The sequence below is a fragment of the Cherax quadricarinatus genome, chromosome 37 (genome assembly GCF_038502225.1).
Source record: "Cherax quadricarinatus isolate ZL_2023a chromosome 37, ASM3850222v1, whole genome shotgun sequence".
NCBI classification, from domain to species: domain Eukaryota; kingdom Metazoa; phylum Arthropoda; class Malacostraca; order Decapoda; family Parastacidae; genus Cherax; species Cherax quadricarinatus.
The window spans coordinates 14,665,372-14,690,352 of NC_091328.1; the positions used below are offsets into that span (position 1 = coordinate 14,665,372).

At 42.8% G+C, this 24,981-nt stretch overlaps 2 protein-coding genes and 1 pseudogene across 2 annotated transcripts in view; 1 reads left to right on the top strand and 2 right to left on the bottom strand.

The window, feature by feature from the left end:
* LOC128703015 (synaptic vesicle membrane protein VAT-1 homolog) overlaps window positions 1-24,981 on the bottom strand; it is a 113,084-nt gene that overhangs the window by 59,507 nt on the left and 28,596 nt on the right. Inside the window, exon 2 of the mRNA XM_053797566.2 lies at window positions 1,389-1,580. Coding sequence (XP_053653541.2) covers window positions 1,389-1,580 — 192 coding nt within the window. The remainder of the gene's footprint in view (window positions 1-1,388; window positions 1,581-24,981) is intronic.
* LOC138853659 (uncharacterized) lies at window positions 2,189-3,169 on the top strand (annotated as a pseudogene).
* The window catches only part of Ing3 (Inhibitor of growth family, member 3), a 14,084-nt gene continuing 1,116 nt past the window's right edge, over window positions 12,014-24,981 (bottom strand). The window contains exon 1 of the mRNA XM_070091911.1: window positions 12,014-24,981. This exon is cut by the window's right edge and continues 1,116 nt beyond it. Within this exon, the coding sequence (XP_069948012.1) occupies window positions 24,879-24,981 (103 nt within the window). The 3' untranslated portion in view covers window positions 12,014-24,878.

Consider the following 24,981-nt stretch of genomic DNA (forward strand, 5'->3'; position numbering starts at 1 on the left):
TCGTTATTCCATCCACGTTCGTGTACCAAACCTTCAACTTCTTTCCCAAAACTATGGTCCTGGGAGAATATTGGGGTTGGGGGAGCAGGAGCCCTGGTGGGGGCCTACAGGGGGTTGTGGTGGGGGTGGGGGCTGAGTTCCTGTAGGGGGTTGCTGTGGGGGTAGGGTTTGTGGTGTGAGGGGTGGAGACAGAGGGATCAGTGTGTGAGTATCAGTTTAGATTGTTCAGTTGCCTTGGGACTGTCACAGTTGGAGTCCTTCTGAGGGTGTTTCTGGAGGGTGTGTTTGCCCTTCCACCTGTGTCTGGGGTTCTTCTTCTCATCTTTGTCATTTCCTCTCGTTCCTCCTTTCGTGTTTGTACTCTTTCAGTATCATCCTTTCCTCTTGTGTTCTGTTTTGATTGAGGTACACACTCTAGTACTTCAGTTTGTCTCTCAGTCGTGCTTTCTCCTGCAGGACCGTGGTCTGAGTTGATTCTGCCTTGAAAATTACTTTGAGAGGCCGTTTCCGTCCCCTTGCAAACCACCCAATTCTCCGGGGGTGCAAGGGGAGAGAGGGAAAGGAGAGAGGTGTGTGTGTTGTGTTGTGGTGTAGTGCTCCTGTGCTCCTTTGATGCTCCTTCAGTGCTCCTTCAGTAATGTAGATGAATGGTTCCTTCAGTGTTCTTTTAGTGTTCATTCAATATTCTTCCTTTAGTGCTTATTCAGTGTTCTTCCTTTAGTGCTCCATCAGTGTTCCTTTAGTGCTCCTTCAGTGTTCCTTTAGTGCTCCCTCAATGTTCCTCTTTAAGTGCTCCTTCCATATTCCTCTTTTAGTGCTCATTCAGTGTTCCTTTACTGCTCCTTCAGTGTTCCTTTAATACTCCTTCAGTGTTCTTTAGTGCTCCTCAAGTGTTCATTTATGAAACAAAATGAACTCCTCCAATCTCCTCTGCCTATCTTTTCCACCCTCCACCTCCACCAGCATCTTCCATTAGCCCAAGTTGTCTGATCTCTGAGGTAAATTACACTTTATAACACCAGTTTATTTCTTTATATTCTCTTTTATTATATTTTTATACAATATTTCATATTTATAAATACATTTTTCTTATTTAAAAACTTGTAACAAAAAAATTGGGGTGGTTTTTTGGGGGCTGGAACAGATTAATGGCATTTCAATTAATTTCAACGAGGAAAACTGATTTGATGTACGAGCAAACTGAGCTATGGCCTCTGTCATGGAACGAATTAAACTCGTAAGTCAAGGTACCACTGTATATACAGTACTTTGATCTTTACTGATAGGCTATTAATCAACTACATAAAAGGGAATAAGCATTTGCTGAGTAAAATTCCAAATAACAAAAGAGCAAGCCAGATACAAATATAGGTAAAGAGTATACTAACCTTCACTGTACTGACATTTGTTCCAACAGCTGTTACAACACCTGCACACTCTAATCCAAGAGTACAAGGTGGCTGTGTCTCAGGATTTAAGCCTTGCCGGACATATATGTCATAGAAGTTTAGTCCACAAGCCTTAACATTAACAGTAGCTTGATTTTCAGTAGGAGCAGGAGGTACAGGTCCATCTTCAACCTAAAAAGAATGAGAGTACAAAACATACAGTAAGATCTCTATTATATTAAATATTGCTGGTATCTTATTCAATTCTGTGAGTGGTATTTATCCTTCTATATTTCTTCATATGACTATCAGTACATAAAATTCCACATCAAGAATAAAAAATAGATTTTTAAATAAATCACTGCCGGTAACTAAAAAAATACAGTAGAGTATTAATAGCGTATGATATTGTCTGGTGACAGCAGGACTGAGACTGCCAGATACAGATAAACTCGTGATTATGGATTAACCTTAAAGTGCAGTGTAGTTTGTCTGAACGGGCTTGATAATGTAGTACATAAAGTACAGTAATGTTACTAGGTATGTTGTGACCCAAGAGGAGGACTGAACTCTAAAGAACTGCTTGTTTTTTATATTTTTAAAAGAAAAGCATCTCCTGTACATATAGAGCAAGAAACTTCTGAGTAAATAGTTTTTTAACCTAGATAATGAAACGAATCAAAATGCTTATATCTTTCAAATCCTCATCCTCTTCTTACCTATACTTGCTCTCGTAGATTTAATAAGGAATTCATGTCTGCTAATAGCAGCTAAAGAGGTGAGTAACATAATATAATGGGCAGTGGTGTGCACAGTTCCACTAATCCGCTAATTAGCGGAACTAAATTTTTGTTTAGCGGATTAGCATTTCTGCTAACTTCGAAAACCATTAGCAGACCAATTAGCTTCCGCTAACTTTGAGTCTGCTAAAAAAAAATTCATACGTTGTTGGTAGTCGGTAAGCAATGCCTTTTCAACAGCGCACGTGTTCATTCCTGTCTGTTGTGGGAATTTCTCCAACAGTCGGTCAGGCACACTATTGGCTGACTACGTGTAAATGTGACTTGTCAGCACAACAGCAGCTGCATCTGTGCAGCATTGTTATAGTCTTACAGTGTCAGTGAACACTGGGGTGCATTGTTACTTATCGTTATGAACAGGGGAGACATTTTTGTTGTGCCTGAGGGTGTTGTTGTGGAGTCTGCAGCAGCTGTGGTTGAAGCAGAGGCTGCTCATGCTGAGGGCCAGGAGTTGCAGAACCCATGGCCCCATCTGGATGACTATTTTGTCCTCAAGTCAAGGGATACGAAGAACGTCAATATTTTGTACTTCTGTACGTCATGTGCCAGCCCAAGGAGACCATCATCAAGGGACAGGTAGCGAGCCTCTACAACTTGAAGTCACATGTTAAGAGAAAACACCCAGAGCATGCCATCAAGTTTGAGGAGAGCATCAAGGCTGGATCTTCCCGTGGAAAACACAGGCAATCTTCTTGTGGCAGCGCCACTAGCAGGAGCAGCAGCCAGTTGTCACAGCCACCTGCAAAGAGAGCACACCAGACCACCATTGGCAAACCATTTGTTGCTGCTGGACACAAATATTGTGGACCTATTCATCTGCAACATGCTACCACTGCATGTAGTGGAATCCCCACCTTTGTCAGCCTGATCAAGACGCTGAACCCCAGCAAGACATGGATGTCCCGCCTCACCCTGGACAGGAGGACTTTGGTCAGCCATAAACAGCTGGAGGAATATCTTATAAGTATAAGGCATTTATGAGTTATAAGCGCTTATTAAACTACTACATGGGTATTGCAAGTTATGGCAGTTTAGAGGTACAGTACCTTTCCCAGTTGCCCTCAAGGTTTCAACTTTAAGCACGATTTTCAACTACTTGTTTGTAGTTTAATGGGTTCAAAATCTAAATTAAGTTAAATGCAAACATAAACAGAAACAGAATAAAATGAACAAATACAATGAGTAACTTGAACCAATGAAGAAAATAGTCAAATAAGCTAACTCAATCAGTTCGGGTGCTATGGAGCTTCAGTACAGCGACAAGTGTGTCCTTATCGGTCACTCGCGTTACATCATAAAATCAAACAATTGCTATTTTCACACTAGCGGCACTTGATCATCATATGACCTTGGCATTCTATATCTTATTAGGAAGCTCTCCAGGTCTGTTCTAAAAGTCTTAAAAGTATAAGTAAAAGACCAAAAAACTAAACCAAATCTGAATTCATGTGAAAAAGTTAGCGTTTAGCATTAGCTTCTGCTAATTTTTTCGACCATTTAGCAGTTCATTGTAAATAATTTTTTAGTTAGCGGATTAGCGGTTAGCGAAGCTAACTTTTTGGTTAGCTGTGCCCACCACTGATAATGGGTCTGAATTTGAAAAAACAATAAAGGTATTTTTTTCTATGACAGAGTGGGTTTCATATTCCCAACAAAACACAGGTTGTTCTTTAGTAATACAACACAGACATAAACAGTGCTACAATAATTTTTTCCTATTCTCTAACAGTTGTTTACTCTGCCCCTGAACTATGTCAAGCCATCATATGACATAATACTGTAATGATAAACAATCCCAGGTCATGCCAATCAAGGTTGCATGATCCCAGACAGTCCTGCAGCACTCAAGTGATTGCCACAAGAACTTACGGTATATACCAAGGGAAGTGGAATCATGGAACCCACTGTGGTTTTAAACTCTTTTCCTACTTCAAAAGTTTACACTAGTCTACAACACATTCTGCAGAATCCTACAATATTAACATACATACATCCTAGCCAGGCCCATACCACAACTAGCAACAAAATAAACCACACAAAGGGTTGGAGGGGCACACAAGTTTACAATTCATATTTCTTATTGTCATGTACCATACTATACTTTTAATCTACTTTTATATGTTTTATAATGTATTAATTTTAAATTAGGTTTTAACCAGGGGCTTTCCTTGTATGCTACTAAATGTCATCCAATTATGTAAAAACAATGTATCATGTGAATTATTATTCCTGAATGTACTGTATAACATATGGGCAACTCTTTTGGACGTTAAATTTGAGGAAAGGCAAGGAACCCAGGTTACAAACCCTGTAACTACCAAGATCTTGTCTAGCACAACGTAAGATGAAAAAAAACTCACACTTGACAGGGGGTTTCTGATTCCCCAGCTCTATTAGTGATGGGTATTTAGGTATTGAGGCCCTACAAATAGTCAATACATTCTTAGTAACAAACATAAGATCTAGCTTTAAAAACCTGTATGTACAGTACTATGTCACGGTTGATATATGTGAACTAACTCGGCTGTAGCAGATTCAATGAGAACTCAAATTTGCTTATCCTCAATTTGAGTCTCCACATACCCTTCAAAAGTTACATAATGCATGTTCATTACAATTTTTTCAACTCACTGACAGCAGTTGGGACAAAAGTTGTACTGACTCAGCTTTGGTGGCAGGAAGAGTTCTCTGTAAAAGTTTACAGTAGGGTTGCTACTGGAAGCAGCTGTTTACATTACAAGTCAGGTATGCTGTAGGTTGGAGCTCATTATTGAAGCTGCCATGAGTGCTAAGTAGAGGGCCAGCATTATGCTTACCAAGGGTTCGAGTCTCTGCCCTCCCTATTGAAAAAGTTAAGTTTGTTTATTATGAATTTTATAACCTTTAACCTTATGTCTTATATTATAAAGAACTGTATATATAATACACTATGTAAAAACAATAACTCACAGTCTCATGAGAACTGTACTGCACTGTATATCCAAACACCCTCTAGAAATTGGAGAAAGAGTGGCAAAACCTTTTCAAAATCACTATAGATCCTTTATCAGTCCAGATTTGTAAATATTATTATAATCAAAAAGAAGCGCTAAGCCACAAGGGCTATATAGTGCTGCAGGGTAGGGAAGGAAGCGAGGGTATTGGATGGCAGAAGGGAGGAGGGATGATCAGTAGGTTACAGAAAACAGCGGGGCAGGGGATAGTACGGGGGTAGAGGGTAGCAAGAGATTGAAGTAGAAAGGGCTGAAGGTATCAGAATTTGTGAAGTAAGTCAGTTGTTGTCAAAAAGTCAATGAGAGAGTCCGGATGAAAGGTGGGTCCATCAGCGAGAAGGGAAGGTAAAGAGAGAGCAGTGGAGCGAAGACGACGTTGGAGGTAAATACTGCATGCTTGTTGATAAAGTGGGCAGTCTAACAGAATGTGGCTGACTGATAATGGAGCTTGGCAATTCTCACACAGAGGAGCAGGGCGCCTCTCCATGAGATATCCATGAGTAAGACGAGTATGGCCAATGCAAAGACGGGAGAGAGTAGTCTCCCAACCTCCACACTTGTGACAAGAAGACGGCCAGTAACCTATACTCGGTATAATAGATTGAAGTTTGCTGCCAAGCATAGTAGACCAACGTTGTTGCCAACGGGTGTGAAGGTGGGAAGATATTGCAGCAAAATAGTCCGTAAATGGAATACCTCTATATGAAACTGGTAGTTCATGTACTGCTGACCGCGCAGCAGTGTCTGCCTGTTTATTGCCCTGTACGTCAACATGACCAGGGACCCAACAAAAAACAATATCTTTATGCTTGCTAAAGATGCGGCGTAGCCAAAGTTGGATACGGAGGACTAAGGGGTGAGGTGTATCAAATTTCTGAATAGCCTGTAAAGCACTAAGGGAGTCTGAGACAACCACAAATGATGACACAGGCATAGATGCAATACGGATAAGTGCTGCAAGGATGGCATACAATTCAGCAGTAAAAATACTAGCCGAAGATAGTAAATGCCCACATACGACGCTGTCCGGAAACACTGCTGCGAATCCTACGCCGTCAGAAGACTTAGAGCCATCTGTGTACACAGCAATGGCATGAGAATGAGAGTGGAAGTGGTCAAGAAAAAGAGAGCGGGAAGCGACCGTAGACAGTTGGGTTTTCGAGCAAGGGAGAGAGAATGAACTGACTTGAACAGCTGGAACTTCCCAGGGGGGTAGGGAAAAGTGAGATGCTACATGAACATAGAAAGGTGGTAATTGAAGAGAAGACAAGAGTGAATGAAGGCGAAGAGAGAAGGGATGGAGTAAACAGGGGCAGCAAACAAATAAAGAATGCCTACTAATATCAGTGACCATTCTATAAATGGAAGGGTTGCGGAGATCATGAGAGCGTACATAGTAGCGAAGGCAATGGGCATCATGGCGATCGGATAAGGATGGAACGTTCGCTTCTGCATAGAGGCTCTCGACAGGGGAAGAGCGAAAAGCACCAAGGCATAAACGTAATCCTTGGTGATGAATGGGGTTAAGGCTAGAGAGAGTAGCAGGAGATGCCGCTGAATAGATCTGGTCACCATAATCAAGTTTCGATAAAATGAGGGTGGAATGTAGGCGAAGGAGGGTTCGACGATCAGCTCCCCATGAAAGATGAGCAAGGGTTTTAAGAAGGTTCAGCCGGCTGTGACAAGTTGCCTTCAGAGAGGTAATGTGAGGTTTCCAGGATAACCTACGATCAAAGAGGAGGCCCAGAAACTTGACTGTATCACGTTCAGGGATACGGGAGCCATAGAGGTACAAAGGATGATCGGAGATGACAGAGCGTCTAGTGAAAGTAATTCGTTGGGTTTTAGTGCTGGAAAATTTAAACCCATGTGTGGTGGCCCAATTCGAAACAAGGTCGACTGCATGCTGGAGAGAAACTGTAATGAGGTGACAGTCAGCGCCTGCACAGGCAATAGTGAAGTCATCAACTTAGAGTGATGACCAAATATTTGATGGAAGACTAGAGGCCAAATCATTAATAGCAAGGAGAAAAAGTGTTGTGCTCAGAACACATCCCTGGGGGACACCTTCAGCTTGGATAAAGTCCGTGGAGAGCACATTATTAATCCGAACACGGAAATGCCTGTCAGTTAAAAAGTTCTTAAGGAAGGATGGTAGATTGCCTCGAAGGCCTAAGGAGTGGGCTTGGGCTAAAATATTATACCTCCAAGTTGTGTCATATGCCTTCTCAAGGTCAAAAAATATGGCAATAACTGAGTGGTTATTCGCAAAGGCATTACGAACATACGTATCCAAGCATAGTAAGGGGTCTATGGTAGAACGTCCCTTACAAAAGCCATATTGACGAGTGAAGAGACTGTTGTGTGTCTCTAAATACCACACTAAACGTTTATTTACTAGGCGTTCCATCACTTTGCAAACTGCACTGGTAAGAGCAATGGGACGAAAGTGGGAGGCTTCATGTCCTGTAGTGCCTGGTTTGCGGAAAGGGAGAACAATGGCGGATTTCCACAGCTGTGAAAGAACTCCTTGTGACCAAATAAGATTGTAAAGGCGTAATAGGACTGCAAGGGCTGACTGATGTAAATGTTGTAGCATACGAATATGAATGTCGTCGGGCCCAGCTGCTGATGATCGGCAAGCTGAGAGTGTTGCCTCCAGTTCTTGAAGTGTAAAAGGCACATTATACTGTTGTTCTCTGAGAGAAGAAAAGTCCAAGGGTGCTAACTCTCTGGCAGACTTTGAGGAAAGAAATGAGGGGCATAGATGGAGTCCCTGAGAAATATGGACCAGATGATTGCCAATTTCATTGGCAACATCTAGTGGGTTTGCTATATCAACACCGGCAACCCGCAGAACAGGAGCTGGGTCAGGAGAATATTTACCACTCAGTTTCGTATTTTTTTCCAGACTGCACTCATAAAGGAAGCAGAGGTGATGGTGGAGACATGAGACATAAACTCGCCAGCAAGTGCGTTTAGCGTCATGGATGACACGGCGAGCGATCGCACGCTTCTGCTTAAAATCAAGAAGTCTCTCCGTGGTTCTATTGTACCGGTATCTGCCCCATGCAGCGCGTTTCAAACATACTGCACGAGCACAAGCAGGAGACCACCAAGGCACGCATTTCTGAGAATGCCTGCCAAAAGTTTGCGGTATACAATTAGAAGCTGTGGTTAAAACGGAGGACGAGAAGAGGTGTAAAAGCTCATCGATGGAGGACGAAGAAAGAACCTCTCTAAAAACAGTTAGGTGTGAGTAAAGGTTCCAATTTGCCTGATCAAATTGCTAGCGTGGGATGCGAAGAGGTGGTGAATATGAAGGGGAAGTAAGAATGATTGGGAAATGATCACTGTCACGTAAGTCCGGGAGAACAGACCAAGTGAAGTCTAATGCGGCGGAGGAAGAGCAGACTGAGAGATCGATGCAAGAGAGTGTGAGAGTCCGAGGATCAAAATGAGTGTGAGTACCTGTATTTAAAACATGGAGGGGGTGGGTGGCAAGAAAAGCCTCTAACTGAATGCCACGGGAATCACAGTGAGACCCCCCCCCAGAGGAAATGGTGGGCATTAAAATCGCCAAGTAACAGAATCGGTGGCGGTAATGACGAAACAAGAAAGGCAATATCCAGAATAGATAATGCCCGAGGAGAGAGATATAAAGAACAGAGCGTATAACACCTATGCAAGTGGATACGGGCTGCTGTGTAATGCAGCGAAGTACGAACAAATAGCTGATGGTACGAAATATCAGTGCGTAGAAGAAGGGCACTTTCATTAAAGGTCCCATCAGGAAAAGGATCTGAAGAATACAATAAATTATAGCCTGAGATGGGAGAGATAACAGCAGAGTGTAAATTTGGTTCCTGTAAGCAAACACCAACAGGGGAAAACTGGGAGAGTAACATCTGAAGCTCACCCCGATTACCTGAGGCCGCGTATATTCCACTGTAAATAGGCCACGATTGGCAATGATAAAGATACCTGAAATCCGCAGGTAAGGGTTCCTACGGACTAGAGGGGTTAGAAAAGTCCACATGCGGAGGCAGTGGAAAACGTTCAAGCAGCGAAGGAATGGTGCGCTGTGAAGAAAGGAGTTGCGCAGATGGAGCAGAGGAGAGAGAAGGAACAGAGGGTGGATCAGTGTCCATTGATGGTTTGGTCTCTGCAATATATTCAGAGATTGCTTCAAGTGTTTCGGAATTCAGAGATGTCGTATGGGAGACAATATTGTAAATGGTAGGGGGAGGATGAATAAAGATTGGAACTGTAATGGACTGTACCAGGGTAGGGGAGGGCGAAAGGGTGGAGGGAACTGGAGAAGCGTGGAAGGGGACAGAAGAGGCAGAAACCTGGGAGGTGGCCGAAGAGGAAGAAACTTGGGAGGGAACAGGGGAGGAAGGTACAGTACGAGGAGGGTGAACCTCTACACTTGTAACAGAGCCAGTGAGAGGGGAAGAACCAGGTACAGAGACAAGGAAGGTAAAATGAGGAGGTGGAAGATGGGTAGGAGGTGTTAACAGACCTTTTTTTTGCTTTTGAGAAGTAGAGGGACGATTAGGAGGAGGTGTCATACGAGATCTCGTCGCTACTGAGGCTTGTGAGGGAGAACACGAAGAAGCGAGATCAGACTGAGGCGTTGAAGTAGGGACGTCTGAGCCTAGGACAGCAAAAGCATTAGATACAGGAGTGACTATGGGAGAGGTAACCACAGAGGTGGTTGCAGAAGATGGGATCCCAGAAGTGGGGGGATGTTTTGAAACACGGGAATAAGAAACAAGAGGTAGTCTCCCTTGGAGGCGGAGATGAGAAACTGCCATGGCATAAGGGAGACCTTCTGCCTCTTTGAGGTAACGATTTTCCCGCTCGTTTAAGTAGACTTGACAACGGTGAGAGTACAAAGGGTGAGCCTCATGACAATTAAGGCAAGAGGGAGGTCGATTGCAAGACATATTAGAATGGTCATTGGCACCACAGACCGGGCATTCGGCGATAGATCTGCAATATTTCGCTGGATGGTCAAATCGCCAGCAATTTCTATTGTTGCGGTGTAGGGATCACCTTTTGAACTTGTAACCGATGTCCTGCTACATAAACTGAGGATGGGAGTTCACGGCTGTCAAAAGTTAAACGAGCCACATTGCTAGGGTATCGTCTCCGCCCGCGGGCAGGAAGATCATAAGTGTCTACCTTGAGGATTGGGAGATCTTGGAGTTCCAGCTATTCAAGAATGTCAGTGCCACATGTCTGGAAATTTTGCTGAACTATGGTATGGGGCAGAATGACGGTACCACTACAAGAATTGAGGGAATGATGTTTTTCAATAGTGACAGGAACAGTATCGATATGGGAGACGAGAAAGCTCATGAGCCTGGGTAGCATTCTGTACGGTGATGATGCGCGTACCGCTCTTAAGAGCATGAAAAGAAATATCTTTACCAACATGGCGTAGGAGTGCCTTGCCAATACTGTGGTCAGAAAGATAGGCAGTAGAGGAAGTCGATCGTAAAGTGAAGAATTTAGTCCATTGTGCAGTCTGAAACTGAGCATGGAAAGGTAGTGGAGGGCGTGTCGATCTTTTCTGAGAAGAACGAGAAGGTGGAGAAGTATCATCAGCAGGTAATTGTCGTTGGCGTTTAGGTGTGGGACCAGAGTTGGTCCGACGTGGAACAGGCCGGCGATTCGAAAATTGCCGCACTGTAGAGGGAGAGGCCGGAAGCATAGTCAGAGGAGAGCGAAGGTCAGATAAATCGAAGGAGTCAGTCGAGGCCTCAGTACCTGAAGCGGGTGAGGAAACAGCACCGGCAAGAGGTACAGAGGTATGAGGAGTGTCCGAAGAGTGGTCCAAAGATGAGGCGGGGTCAGAACGGGGTGCGGTATCAAGAAGGGGCCCGAGAGTAGCAGGTTCATGGACTAGGGCTGCCATGGTTAGGTTACTTCTTTCTTTTTGTTTTTAAGGAAAAAAAGAAAGAAGAAAAGAAAATAAAAATAAAAAAAAGAATAAAAAAAGGGGGGACCGGGGAGGGATAGTTCCTAGGAGGAATGAAAGGGCCAGAAATCTCCCTCTGCGCCCAAGAGGACCTCAGCACCGCAAGTAGCGCAGATGCAGCATGGAACCCGTGCCATACCCTACCCATCATGCCAGTAAACCGGCAATCCGGGATAGCAACCTCTCATCTGCCGAGCTACCTCGGTGGACAAAAGAGAGGGTGGCCGGAAATCCGCCACAAAGCATACCTCCTTTGGCCACCACCCCTGGAATCCGAAAGGTGGCTTCCAGAGATACACCCGTCGCCCGAGAGACACCCAAAGCCACCCTCCGGTATACCAGAGGGGGATCGGGACATCCCCAGGCAATCCAGATTCCACGGCAAACTCCGCCACCGCCAAGAACCTCAACGGAATGGGATGGACCCCGGTACCCTTTCCCCTACCTAGGAACTAGCATGCCTGTGGGAAAAAAAAAAAAAATCCCAAAGGCCAAAAAGGAAATGCAAAAGGGAGGGGTGGGGAGGAGGAGGAGGAAAGGAAAAAGGGGAGGATGGGATAGGGAACAGGGGATTGGGGGGTAATTAGGTTCGGTCTGAGGAAGGAGACCGACAGGTCTAATTCCTCAGACCAAGAGCCTCTTCACCACGCCAAGGAGCCCCCCTTGAAGAGGAGATTTGTAAATAAATGCAAAGGAATTACCTAAAGCAGAAGTTCAAGGCAAATACAGTACTTGATGATGCAGCAAATATATACTACAGTACAAGTAAAACTCACCAATTGCAGTGTTTTCCAACACTTCTTAAAGACCGGATTGGCACAGAGGTTTCAATGAAAGAAAAAATATCTAAACAACACTGTAATGAATCTTATATATACATATAGACAAATTTATATATCACATTTATGAACATCTACAATAAAATGGTATACAGTATAAAAGTTACATTCCAGTAATCTCTCATTGAAGTATATTTAAGACCTTTACAAAACCATACTTTAAATTAAAGGCAAAGCAATATACAATCTTAGAATTAACACTTCATCCTAAGTCATCAGTTAGGTCTCATATACAATCTATGTGTAACTCTATGCTAATTATTTTCAATACAATAATGCTTCACCTAAATTTAATGACAAAAACAGCTACTCAAATTTTAGATTAATATATATATTGACTACCATGGTAAAAATCTGGTATATGATACCAACAAGTTGTGGTTAAAGCCACATTAGCAAACACTAGGACATTTTATTATGGATACCTCCTTTCGGTCCCAGGAAAAAAGCATGTGGATTACCATGCTGACACAGAAAAAAATATGTGTAAACACATGATCATACAAGATAGATGCAGGAAACATTTATTATCTGAATGTTGAAAAGATTGTATTTGTTGCAATCATCCAGAAATTTAGATTAAATTTCTGGGATATATCAAATACATCAAGTTACTTATCTTCCATTATTATTATAATAAAAAACAAGCACTAAACCTACAAGGGTCATATGGCACAGCAGGGCAGAGGATAGTGCAGGATTATAGAGTAGCAAGGGTGGAGTGGACTTATCTTCCATTAAAACCAACATGGCAAGGGTAAACATCTTAATAGGTATATTTTATTAATAACAAAAATGGACCTAGGTAGTGGTTGGTAGACAGCAGTCAACCAGGAAGGTACTACTGTCCTGCCAAGTGAAAGTGAAATGGAAACCTGTAAAACAACATGGAGGAATATACTACAACCAGTAGCCACAAAAAAAAAAAATATCCTATTACAGGCTTTAGCTTTTGACTCCTTATAATAATAAATCAGAACCAAATATCATCATATAACAATCAGCCTAGGAAATGTCATCTGCTTAACAATCAGCAGAGAAAATATATATACAGCCTCTCCTCACTTGATGACAGAGTTCCGTTCCTAACACCATGTCGTTAAACCAATTCGTCACTAAGTGAGGAGCATACTATAATGGTAGTGAGTTTGTGTTAATCATCTTTGATATTGTTTTAATGTCACCTTTGCAAAATTTATAATATTTCTGGTATATTTTTAAATGTTTATACAGTAGTGTACTGTATACTGAAATAAACAGAATAGAGGAAATCAGCTCTAATACACATTATTTAGGTATGAATACTGGTCAGAGAGCCCGCTGTAAGTCCGAGGCATCGGTAAATGAGCACATCGCTAAGTGAGGAAAGGCTATACAAGGAATACACATAGTACACATTATAAAGCTGACAAGATGCATTATTAGGAAATCGTGACCCATCAGGCAAAGATAATCAGAAAAATAAATCTCATTCTTATTAAATTCAATACAGTAAGCATTAGCCCTCTTACAGTAGTATAGTACATACATAAAAACCAGTGCCAAGTCATGACTAACCAAAATTTACTACCCTTCTGGTGGCCTGGTGGTTAACGCTCTCGCTTCACACGGTGAGGGCCTGGGTTCGATTCCCAGCCAGAGTAGAAACATTGGACGTGTTTCTTTCCACCTGTTGTCTATGTTCCCCATCAGTAAAATGGGTACCTGGGTACCTGGGTGTTAGTCGACTGGTGTGGGTCGCATCCTGGGACACTGACCTAAGGAGGCCTGGTCACAGACCGGGCCGCGGGGGCGTTGACCCCCGGAACTCTCTCCAGATAAACTCCAGATAAACTCCAGATTCAAAGATGTATGCATTATGCTAACCTCAGTACTAAGTTAGTACCTCATATACTTAAAATTCTCTTCATTTATTTCCTCTAGATCATTATTAATTTGGAAAGAATTTACACTTAATCACAATCGAGCTACATTTAGAATAAAACAAAGCTGCTACCATATTCTCAACACTATTTTAAAGCAGTACAATATAGTATAAAAATAAATAAGTACAATACAGGTCATTTATAAATAGGATGTTTTTTCTCATTGATATACTAATATTGATAAAAAAATCTATGCAAAATACTCTATTTTACTTATGATCCTGTTAACAGAGGCAACTGTGTAGTCATCTTGTATAATAAGGATGAGTGACAAACTATGATGTGTAATAATGAATACAGTATTAAATTCTGCACAGTAATTAACATTTTTAATGTTTCTATTTGTTCAATGTTCAAGAGACCATCAACCCTATAGCCAAATCTCTCACAAGGACTCCTAAACTGAAATGGAAAACAGAATTACAGAATAAGTACAGTACTATTTTATTAGGAAACACACAGGAAAGGTAAGCATATACTGAATGCAAGCAGTTATCCATGACTGATATTGAGAGATTTTCTACCCCTCACATCTCAGCCTGGGGCCAGGATTCTCTGTTGATTGGCTGTTCAGCCAGACTATTGCTGTTGGCAGCCCACAGGCTCACATAACCATCACAGCTTGGTTGATCTGGCAGTGCATTAGTAATGATCCAGTTTACTCTTTAAGACTACTACATTTGTTCTGGCAATCTTTCTGAAATCTGGTGGTAGTAAGTTGGAGAGCATTAGGTCACAGATGTTGATACAGTGTATTTATATTGTACATATGGAACCCCTGCTTTTCACTGGGTGTATTTTACACCTCCTCCCATCTCTCAATCCAATAAGCTTTCACAGTATGTAGATCTGGGACCAGGCCCTCATGTTTAGTTGCCATCATACATGATCAAGACACAGAAAGATATATACAGTGGACCCCCGGTATTCGATATTAATCCGTTCCTGAGAGCTCATCGAATACCGAAAATATCGAAAAGCGAATCAATTTTCCCCATAAGAAAAAATGGAAACCAAATTAATCCGTGCAAGACACCCAAAAGTATGAAAAAAAAAAATTTTACCACATGAAATATTAATTTTAATACACACAAGCTGAAGAAGACATGCACAGTTACATGACAATTACCTTTATTGAAGATCTGGTGATGATTGATGGGATGGGAGGAGGAAAGAGTGTGGATGGTGTTAGTGTCTATAAGGGGAATCCCCTTCCATTAGGACTTGAGGTAGCAAGTCCTTTTCCAGGGTTACTTCCCTTCTTCTTTTAATGCCACTAGGACCAGCTTGAGAGTCACTGGACCTCTGTCGCACAACAAATCTGTCCATAGAGCCCTGTACCTCCCGTTCCTTTACGATTTGTCTAAAATGGGCCACAACATTGTCATTGTAATAGTCACCAGCACGGCTTGCAATAGCTGTGTTAGGGTGATTTTCATCCATAAAGGTTTGTAGTTCAACCCACTGTGCACACATTTCCTTAATTTTTGAAGTAGGCACAATGGATTCCACAACTGGCATAGGCTTCTCAGGGTTAGCCCCAAACCCTTCAAAATCTTTCTTAATTTTCATACTAATTCTCACCTTTTTTACCACAGGGTTGGCACTAGAAGCTTTCTTGGGGCCCATGGTGACTTATTTTGCAGAAACAAGCACCAAAAACAGTGATAATATGGAATGTACCAAATGTATCCTTAGATGCACGCACACTGGCTGGCTTGTAAACACTGGCACACACACACGGCTGTTCAGGCCACACATGGACACGTCTCGTATGAATCATATCGAATACCAGGTTTTCAATCGGATACCAAGGCAAAATTTTTGCGTTAAAATGCATCGAATGTCGGATTTATCGAATAGCGATGCTATCGAATACCAGGGGTCCACTGTATAGACCAACAATCCTGTGAAAAGTAAAACATTTAGTTGGCTTACAGTTCACATTCATGATAAGGCTTTATTGTAGACTGTTTAACTCAGAACTAGCTTCATTAAGCGCATTAACTATAAGCTCCCTAAGTGAGTTATTATTATAATCAAAAAGAAGCTCTAAGCCACAAGGGCTATACAGCGCTGCACGGTAGGGAAGGAAGCGAGGGTATTGGGCGGCAGAAAGGAGGAGGGATGATCAGTAGGTTACAGAAAACAGCGGGGCAGGGGATAGTACGGGGGTAGAGGGTAGCAAGAGATTGAGGTAGAAAGGGCTGAAGGTATCAGAATTTGTGAAGTAAGTCAGTTGTTGTCAAAAAGTCAATGAGAGAGTCCGGATGAAAGGTGGGTCCATCAGCGAGAAGGGAAGGTAAAGAGAGAGCAGCGGAGCAAAGATGACGACGGAGGTAAATTCTGAGTGCTCGTTGATAAAGTGGGCAGTCCAACAGAATGTGGCTGACTGATAATAGAGCCTGGCAATTCTCACAGAGAAGAGCAGGGCGCCTCTCCATGAGATATCCATGAGTAAAACGAGTATGGCTAATGTGAAGATGGGAGAGAGTAGTCTCCCAACCTCAACACTGGTGATAAGAAGACGTTGTTGTCAACGGGTGTGAAGGTGGGAAGATATTGTAGCAAAATAGTCCGTAAATGGAATACCTCTATATGAAACTGGTAGGTCATGTACTGCTGACCGCGCAGCAGTGTCTGCCTGTTCATTGCCCTGTATGTCAACATGACCAGGGACCCAACAAAAAACAATATCTTTATGCTTGGTAAAGATGCTGCGTAGCCAAAGTTGGATACGGAGGACTAAGGGGTAAGGTGTATCAAATTTTTGTATAGCCTGTAAAGCACTAAGGGTGTCTGAGACAACCACAAATGATGACACAGGCATAGATGCAATACGGATAAGTGCTGCAAGGATGGCATACAATTCAGCAGTAAAAATACTAGCCGAAGATAGTAAATGCCCTCATACGATGCTGTCCGGAAACACTGCTGCGAATCCTACGCCGTCAGAAGACTTAGAGCCATCTGTGTACACAGCAATGGCATGAGAATGAGAGTGGAAGTGGTCAAGAAAAAAAGAGCGGGAAGCGACCGTAGACAGTTGGGCTTTCGAGCAAGGGAGAGAGAAAGAACTGACTCGAACAGCTGGAATTTCCCAGGGGGGTAGGGAAAAGTGAGATACTACATGAACATAGAAAGGTGGTAATTGAAGAGAAGACAAGAGCGAATGAAGGCGAAGAGAGAAGGGATGGAGTAAACAGGGGCGGCGAACAAATAATGTCTACTAATATCAGTGACCATTCTATAAATGGAAGGATTGCGTAGATGATGAGAGCGTACATAGTAGCAAAGGCAATGGGCATCATGGCGATCGGATAAGGATGGAACGTTCACTTCTGCATAGAGGCTCTCAACAGGGCAAGAGTGAAAAGCACCAATGCATAAACGTAATCCTTGGTGATGAATGGGGTTAAGGCTAGAGAGAGTAGCAGGAGATGCCGCTGAATAGATCTGGTCACCATAATCAAGTTTCGATAAAATGAGGGTGGAATGTAGGCGAAGGAGGGTTCGACGATCAGCTCCCCATGAAAGATGAGCAAGGATTTTAAGAAGGTTCAGCCGGCTGTGACAAGTTGCCTTCAGAGAGGTAATGTGAGGTTTCCAGGAAAACCTACGGTCAAAGATGAGGCCCAGAAACTTGACTGTATCACGTTCAGGGATACGGGAGCCATAGAGGTACAAAGGATGATCGGAGATGACAGAGCGTCAAGTGAAAGTAATTTGATGGGTTTTAGTGCTGGAAACCCATGTGCGGTGGCCCAATTCGAAACACGGTCGACTGCATGTTGGAGAGAAACTGTAATGAGGTGGCAGTCAGCGCCTGCACAGGCAATAGCGAAGTCATCAACATAGAGTGATGACCAAATATTTGATGGAAGACTAGAGGCCAAATCATTTATAGCAAGGAGAAAAAGTGTTGTGCTCAGAACACATCCCTGGGGAACACCTTCAGCTTGGATAAAGTCCGGGGAGAGCACATTATTAACCTGAACACGGAAATGTCTGTCGGTTAAAAAGTTCTTAAGGAAGGATGGTAGATTGCCTCGAAGGCCTAAGGAGTGGGCTTGGGCCAAAATATTATACCTCCAAGTTGTGTCATATGCCTTCTCAAGGTCAAAAAATATGGCAATAACTGAGTGGTTATTCACAAAGGCATTACGAACATACGTATCCAAGCGTAGTAAGGGGTCTATGGTAGAACGGATCTTATGAAAGCCATATTGACGAGTGGAGAGACTGCTGTGTGTCTCAAAATACCACACTAAACGTCTATTTACTAGGCGTTTCATCACTTTGCAAACTACACTGGTAAGAGCAATGGGACAATAGTGGGAGGCGTCATGTCCCGTAGTACCAGGTTTGCGGAAAGGGAGAACAATGGCAGATGTCCACAGCTGTGGAAGAACTCCCTGAGACCAAATAAGATTGAAAAGGCGTAATAAGACTGCAAGGGCTGACTGATGTAAATGTTGTAGCATACGAATATGAATATTGTCGAGCCCAGCTGCCGATGATCGGCAAGCTGAGAGTATTGCCTCCAGTTCCTGAAGTGCAAAAGGCACATTATACTGTTCTTCTCTGAGAGAAGAAAAGTCCAAGGGTGCTAACTCTCTGGCAGACTTTGAGGAAAGAAACGAGGGGCACAGATGGAGCCCCTGAGAAATACGGACCAGATGATTGCCAATTTAATTGGCAACATCTAGTGGGTTTGCTATATCAACATCGGCAACCTGCAGAACAGGAGCCGGGTCAGGAGAATATTTGCCAGTCAGTTTTCGTACTTTTTCCAGACTGCACTCATAGAGGAAGCAGAGGTGATGGTGGAGATATAATCTTGCCAGCAAGTGCGTTTAGCGTCACGGATGGCACGGCGAGCGATCGCACGCCTCTGCTTAAAATCAAGAAGTCTCTCCGTGGTTCTATTGTACCGGTACCTGCCCCACGCAGCGCGTTTCAAACGTACTGCATGAGCACAAGCAGGAGACCACCAAGGCACGCATTTCTGAGAATGCCTGCCCAAAGTTTGGGGTATAGAATGAGAAGCTGCAGTTAAAACGGAGGATGAGAAGAGGTGTAAAAGCTCATCAATGGAGGACGAAAAAGGAACCTCACTAAAAACAGTTAGTTGTGAGTAAAGGTTCCAATTTGCCTGATCAAATTGCCAGCATGGGTTATGAAGAGGTGGTGAATATGAAGGGGAAGTAAGAATGATTGGGAAATGATCGCTGTCATGTAAATCCGGGAGAACAGACCAGGTGAAGTCTAATGCGGTGGAGGAAGAGCAGACTGAGAGATCGATACAAGAGAGAGTACGAGTCTGAGGATCAAAATGGGTGTACCTGTATTTAAAACAGGGAGGGGGTGGGTAGCAAGAAAAGCCTCTAACTGAATGCCACGGGAATCACAGTGAGACCCCCCCCCCAGAGGAAATGATGGGCATTAAAATCGCCAAGTAAAAGAAGTGGTGGCGGTAATGACGGAACAAGAAAGGCAATATCTGGGATAGATAATGCCCGAGAAGGAGAGAGATACAAAGAACAGAGTGTATACCACCTCTGAAAGTGGATACGGGCTGCTGTGTAATGCAGCGAAGTACGAACAAATAGCTGATGGTACGGAATATCAGTGCGTAGAAGAAGGGCACTTTCATTAAAGGTCCCATCAGGAAAAGGATCTGAAGAATACAATAAATTATAGCCTGAGATAGGATAGATAACAGCAGAGTGTAATTTTGGTTCCTGTAAGCAAACACCAACAGGGGAAAACTGGGAGAGCAACATCTGAAGCTCACCCCAATTACCCCTGAGGCCGCGAATATTCCACTGTAAATAGGCCATGATTGGCAACAATAAAGATACCTGAAATCCACAGGTAAGGGTACCTATGGACTAGAGGGGTTAGAAAAGTCCACATGCGGTGGCAAAGGAAAAGGTTCAAGTAGCGAAGGAACGGTGCGTTGTGAAGGAGTTGTGCAGATGGAGAAGAGGAAAGAGAAGGAACAGAGGGTGGATCAGTGTCCATTGATGGTTTGGTCTCTGCAATATATTCAGAGATTGCTTCAAGTGTTTCGGAGTTCAGAGACGTCGTATGGGAGACAATATTGGAGATGGAAGGAGGAGGAGTTTGAGTAAAGATCGGAGCTGTAATGGACTGTACCAAGGTAGGGGGTGGGGGCGAAAGGGTGGAGGGAACTGGAGAAGTGTGGGAGGGGACAGAAGAGGCAGAAACCTGGGAGGTGGTAGAAGAGGAAGAAACTTGGGAGGGTACAGGGGAGGAAGGCACATTTTGAGGAGAAGGATGAACCTCCACACTTGTAACAGAGCCAGTGAAAGGGGAAGACTCAGGTACAGAGACCGGGAAGGTAAAATGTGGAGGTGGATGAAGGGAAGGAGGGGTTAAAGGAGATTTTTTGGGCCTCTGAGAAGTAGAGGGACGATTGGGAGGAGGTGTCGTACGAGGTCTTGTCGATACCGGGGTTTGTGAGGGAGGACACGAAGAAGTAAGGACAGACTGAGTAGTTGAAGTAGGGACGTCTGAGCCCAGGACAGCAAAAGAATTAGATACAGGAGTGACTATGGGACTGGCAACCGCAGAGGAGGCTGCAGAAGATGTGACCCCAGAAGTGGGGGGACGCTTTGAAACACGAGAATAAGAAACACTGGGCAGTCTCCCTTGGAGGCGGAGATGAGAAACTGCCATAGCATAAGGGAGACCTTCTGCCTCTTTGAGGCAACGAATTTACCGCTCATTTAAGTTGACTTGGCAACGGCGAGAGTACGAAGGGTGAGCCTCATGACAGTTAAGGCAAGAGGGAGTTCGACTGCAAGACGTATTAGAATGATCATCAGCACCACAGACTGGGCATTCGGCTATAGATCTGCAATATTTTGCTGGGTGGCCAAGTCGCCAGCAATTCCTACAGTGTTACAGTGTAGGGATCACCTTCCGAACTTGTAACCGATGTCCTGCTACATAAACAGAGGATGGGAGTTCACGGCTGTCAAAAGTTAAACGAGCCACATTGCAAGGGTATCATCTTTGCCCGTGGGCAGGAAGAACATAAGTGTCTACCTTGAGAATTGGGAGATCTTGGAGTTCCAGCTGTTTGAGAATGTCAGTGCCACATGTCTGGAAATTCTGTTGGACTATGGTATGGGGCAGAATAACAGTACCACTACAAGAATTGAGGGAATGATGTTTTTCGACAGTGATAGGAATAGTATCGATATGTGAAAGAAGAGAAAGATCATGAGCTTGGGAAGAATTCTGGACTGTGATGATGCGAGTACCACTCTTAAGAGCATGAAAGGAAATATCTCTACCAACGTGGCATAGGAGCGCTTTGCCAATACTATGGTTGGAAAGATAGACAGTAGAAGTCGGTCTTAATGTAAAGAATTTAGTCCATTGTGTGGTCTGAAACAGAGTGTGGAGAGGGAGTGCATGACGTGTCGGTCTTTTCTGAGTAGAAAGGGAAGGTAACGAAGTAACATCATTAGGAGATTGTCGTTGACATTTAGAAGTGGGACTAGAGTTGGTCCGACGTGGGACGGGCCGGCGATTCAAAAATCGCCACACCGTAGAGGGAGAAGCCGGAAGCATAGTCAAAGGAGAGCGGAGGTCAGACAAATCGAAGGAGTCAGTGGAAGCCCTGGTACCTGAAGCAGGTGAGGAAACAGCACCAGCAAGAGGTACAGGGGCCTTAGGAATGTCTGAAGAGTGGCCAAAAGACGAGGCGAGGTCAGAACGGGGTGCGGTAACAATAAGGGGCCCGGGGGTAGCGGGGTCATGGATCGGGTACTCCATGGTTAGGTTACTTCTTTCTTTTTGTTTTTAAGAAAAAAAAAGAAAGAAAAGAAAATAAAAATAAAAAAAATAAAAAAAGGGGGGAACAGGGAGGGATAGTTCCTAGGAGGAATGAAAGGGCCAGAAATCTCCCTCCGCGCCCAAGAGGACCTCAGCACCGCAAGTAGCGCAGATGTAGCATGGAACCCGTGCCATACCCTACCCATCATGCCAGTAAACCAGGAATCTGGGATAGCAACCTCACATCTGCCGAGCTACCTCGGTGGACAAAAGAGAGGGCGGCCGGATATCCGCCACAAAGCATACCTCCTTCAGCCACCACCCCCGGAATCCGAAAGGTGGCTTCCAGAGATACACCCGTCGCCCGAAAGACACCCAAAGCCACCCTCCGGGATACCAGAGAGGGATCGGGACATCCCCAGGCAATCCAGATTCCATGGCAAACTACGCCACCGCCAAGCATCTCAACGGAATGGGATGGATCCCGGTACCCTTTCCCCTACCTAGGAACTAGCGCGCGCCTGTGGGAAAAAAATCCCAAAGGCCAAAAAGGAAGGGCAAAAGGGAGGGGTGGGGAGGAGGAGGAGGAAAGGAAAAAGGGGAGGATGGGAGAGGGAAGGGGGCATTGGGGGGTAATTAGGTTTGGTCTGAGGAAGGAGACCGACAGGTCTAATTCCTCAGACCAAGAGTCTCTTCACCACGCCAAGGAGCCCCCCTTGAAGAGGACAAGTATCATAGAATTAGTGGTATGATGATTGTTGGAAACAGCAACACCATGGGATTTTGGTGCAGAGGATATCTTTAACCTGTTTGCTAACCTCTGGCCCAACTTTTGGGCATGACTTAATATCATTAGCAGGTACCACCCACTGGTGATGATGCCATCTATGGCTGCACCTCATCTGACTCTTACGTAAGTGTCCATCCTCCTGCCCACGAGTCAGATTCATCATGACTAAAGTGGTGAACACCATTTTCTAGGCTGAGGGACTAATTACCTTATCTTCTACTATTTCTAGTTTCAACATCTGCAAATAATCTCAGTACTGAATTGATAAATGTCACTGGCTGGCATAACAGCTTAAGAATAAAGATATCTAGGTGTTAGTCATCAACTTGTCAGTATTGCATACCATTAATGTTACAAGTAAACCCTTTATTTAATGGACTAACAGAGGAAGTGGTGGAAGATAATGGAGATTGTGGTGGACAGAAACAAGGTTGTCCTACTGTGATCATAACAAAAATGGTCAATTTTGCATCCAACGAACTCTGTCTGGAGTTTCCAAATTAAGCAACCAAGTAGATTCTGTTCCCAATTTCCATAGCCCATGTAATCAAAGTTTACTGTACACAACTCCCTTAGAATTCAATGATCTAAATTATTTACTGTATTTTCTTACGAGTCCTGCAAATGTCCTATCAACTACACCAAGAGTCAAAATGTATACTGGTACACATGCAGGAAAAGCAATTTGATTTTACATTAGGTACAAATATGCATCACCTATTTCTATATAAAAGACAGTTTGGCCAACCCCAAGTACAGGGGACGCAATCTGTAATATAAATTTCCTTTAAAACAAGTCATTGTAATGTTACATACACACATACATGCATACCAGAATTTACAATGTATCACTGTAATGTTATAAACTCATACATACACACTAGAATATATAGGTAGCAGGTTATAATAATAACCACACCGATGAGTCTGGACAAGGTTAACAAGCTAACACATTCTTGAGTCTGGATTCATTATCACAGATTGAGTGAAAGGAGGGTACATCATTTGGCTGAACAATAATCAACCAAGTGGCTCTTTACAAAATATCAGTGGAGATTGTAGCATATATGGTACATTACTAGAAGAGACTAATTTCAACCACTTTAATAAATACAATAAACCATCACTATAACAAACTAATAATGAGAATTGCTCAAATGTCTGTTAAATCATTATATTAGAAAGCAGCAAAGGAAAAAAAAACAATTAAGTACTCTACTGTATACCAAACAGTCCTGTACACATATATTGAAATAAATATTGAAAATAGAGGAGCTAAAAGTACAATTTTCCCAGGGTTTTTTTCCTATTACTTTTAAGTCTGTTATACTGAGGTCAGTCTATAAAAGGTTTACTGTACTGTAGCTACAAACACACTGCTTTTTCAAGAGAATGAAAGTTAAGACCCTCTGATTGATAGGTCAGTATAATTCCTCCATCAAAAAAGTATATGTACTATTGCAAACTGACTATTCACACTGTCTAATCATACAACTGCCAGCAGTGACACTCCCCCCTCCCTATTTCAATACCTGCTGTACAAATAACCGACAAGAGTCCCTGTCAATATTTATACAAATTCTCATTTCATAAATAAATATGACCTAAACTCACTATTCACACTATCAGTTTGCTTAATTCGCAGACTTTAATGAATTTACATGACAAACTCTGCCATTGTCTCCTAATCAAATTTTCTAAAGCCATGTTTGAGATATAATGATACAAACATGTGCAACAACTGGGATTATCAGTACAGCATATTAAAAAAATTCAATCCATATAGGTCATTCAGCACTGCAGCAGTTGAGTGTATTTAAAAAATTTTAAATGCTATTACCTATCTGCAGAGCTGCTATGAATACCCCTCCACCTATGTAATCACCTCTAGAAAATTTTCAAAAATTTCTTAATCTATTATCTCTATCCAATTTTCTTTGAATAATTAATTTCACAACCATTATTTTGATACATTTACTATACTATGTATTTAGCATCATCTACCATACTGCATTTATTATACAGATGTACTGCTAACACTAGATTAAATGACAATCGTAATTTAAAGAGAATACTGTACACCGTATTCATTTCATTCACGTTATTAAATCTCTTACCTATTAAAATCATAATTTTTACTGAAATATTTGGAGAATACAAAAATTATATGGCCAGCATTAAAAGTCATTATAATCCAAAGCATATTTTTGTGCTTTAACCTGTTATATAATTTTCAGTTTTGTATTATACATATCTATATCAAGATAAACTGTTTCTCAGTATTTTATGGTTTCCTTTTATGTTTTCTCAATACTATCACTTGATTCAGCACCCCCGTCATCTCACTTTCTTGCTCGTCTATTCATAGCAGCAGCACACTGGGGGCAGTACCATTTTCCTTTTGGTGGTGCAGTAATACCAACACACGGATAATGAAACCATTCC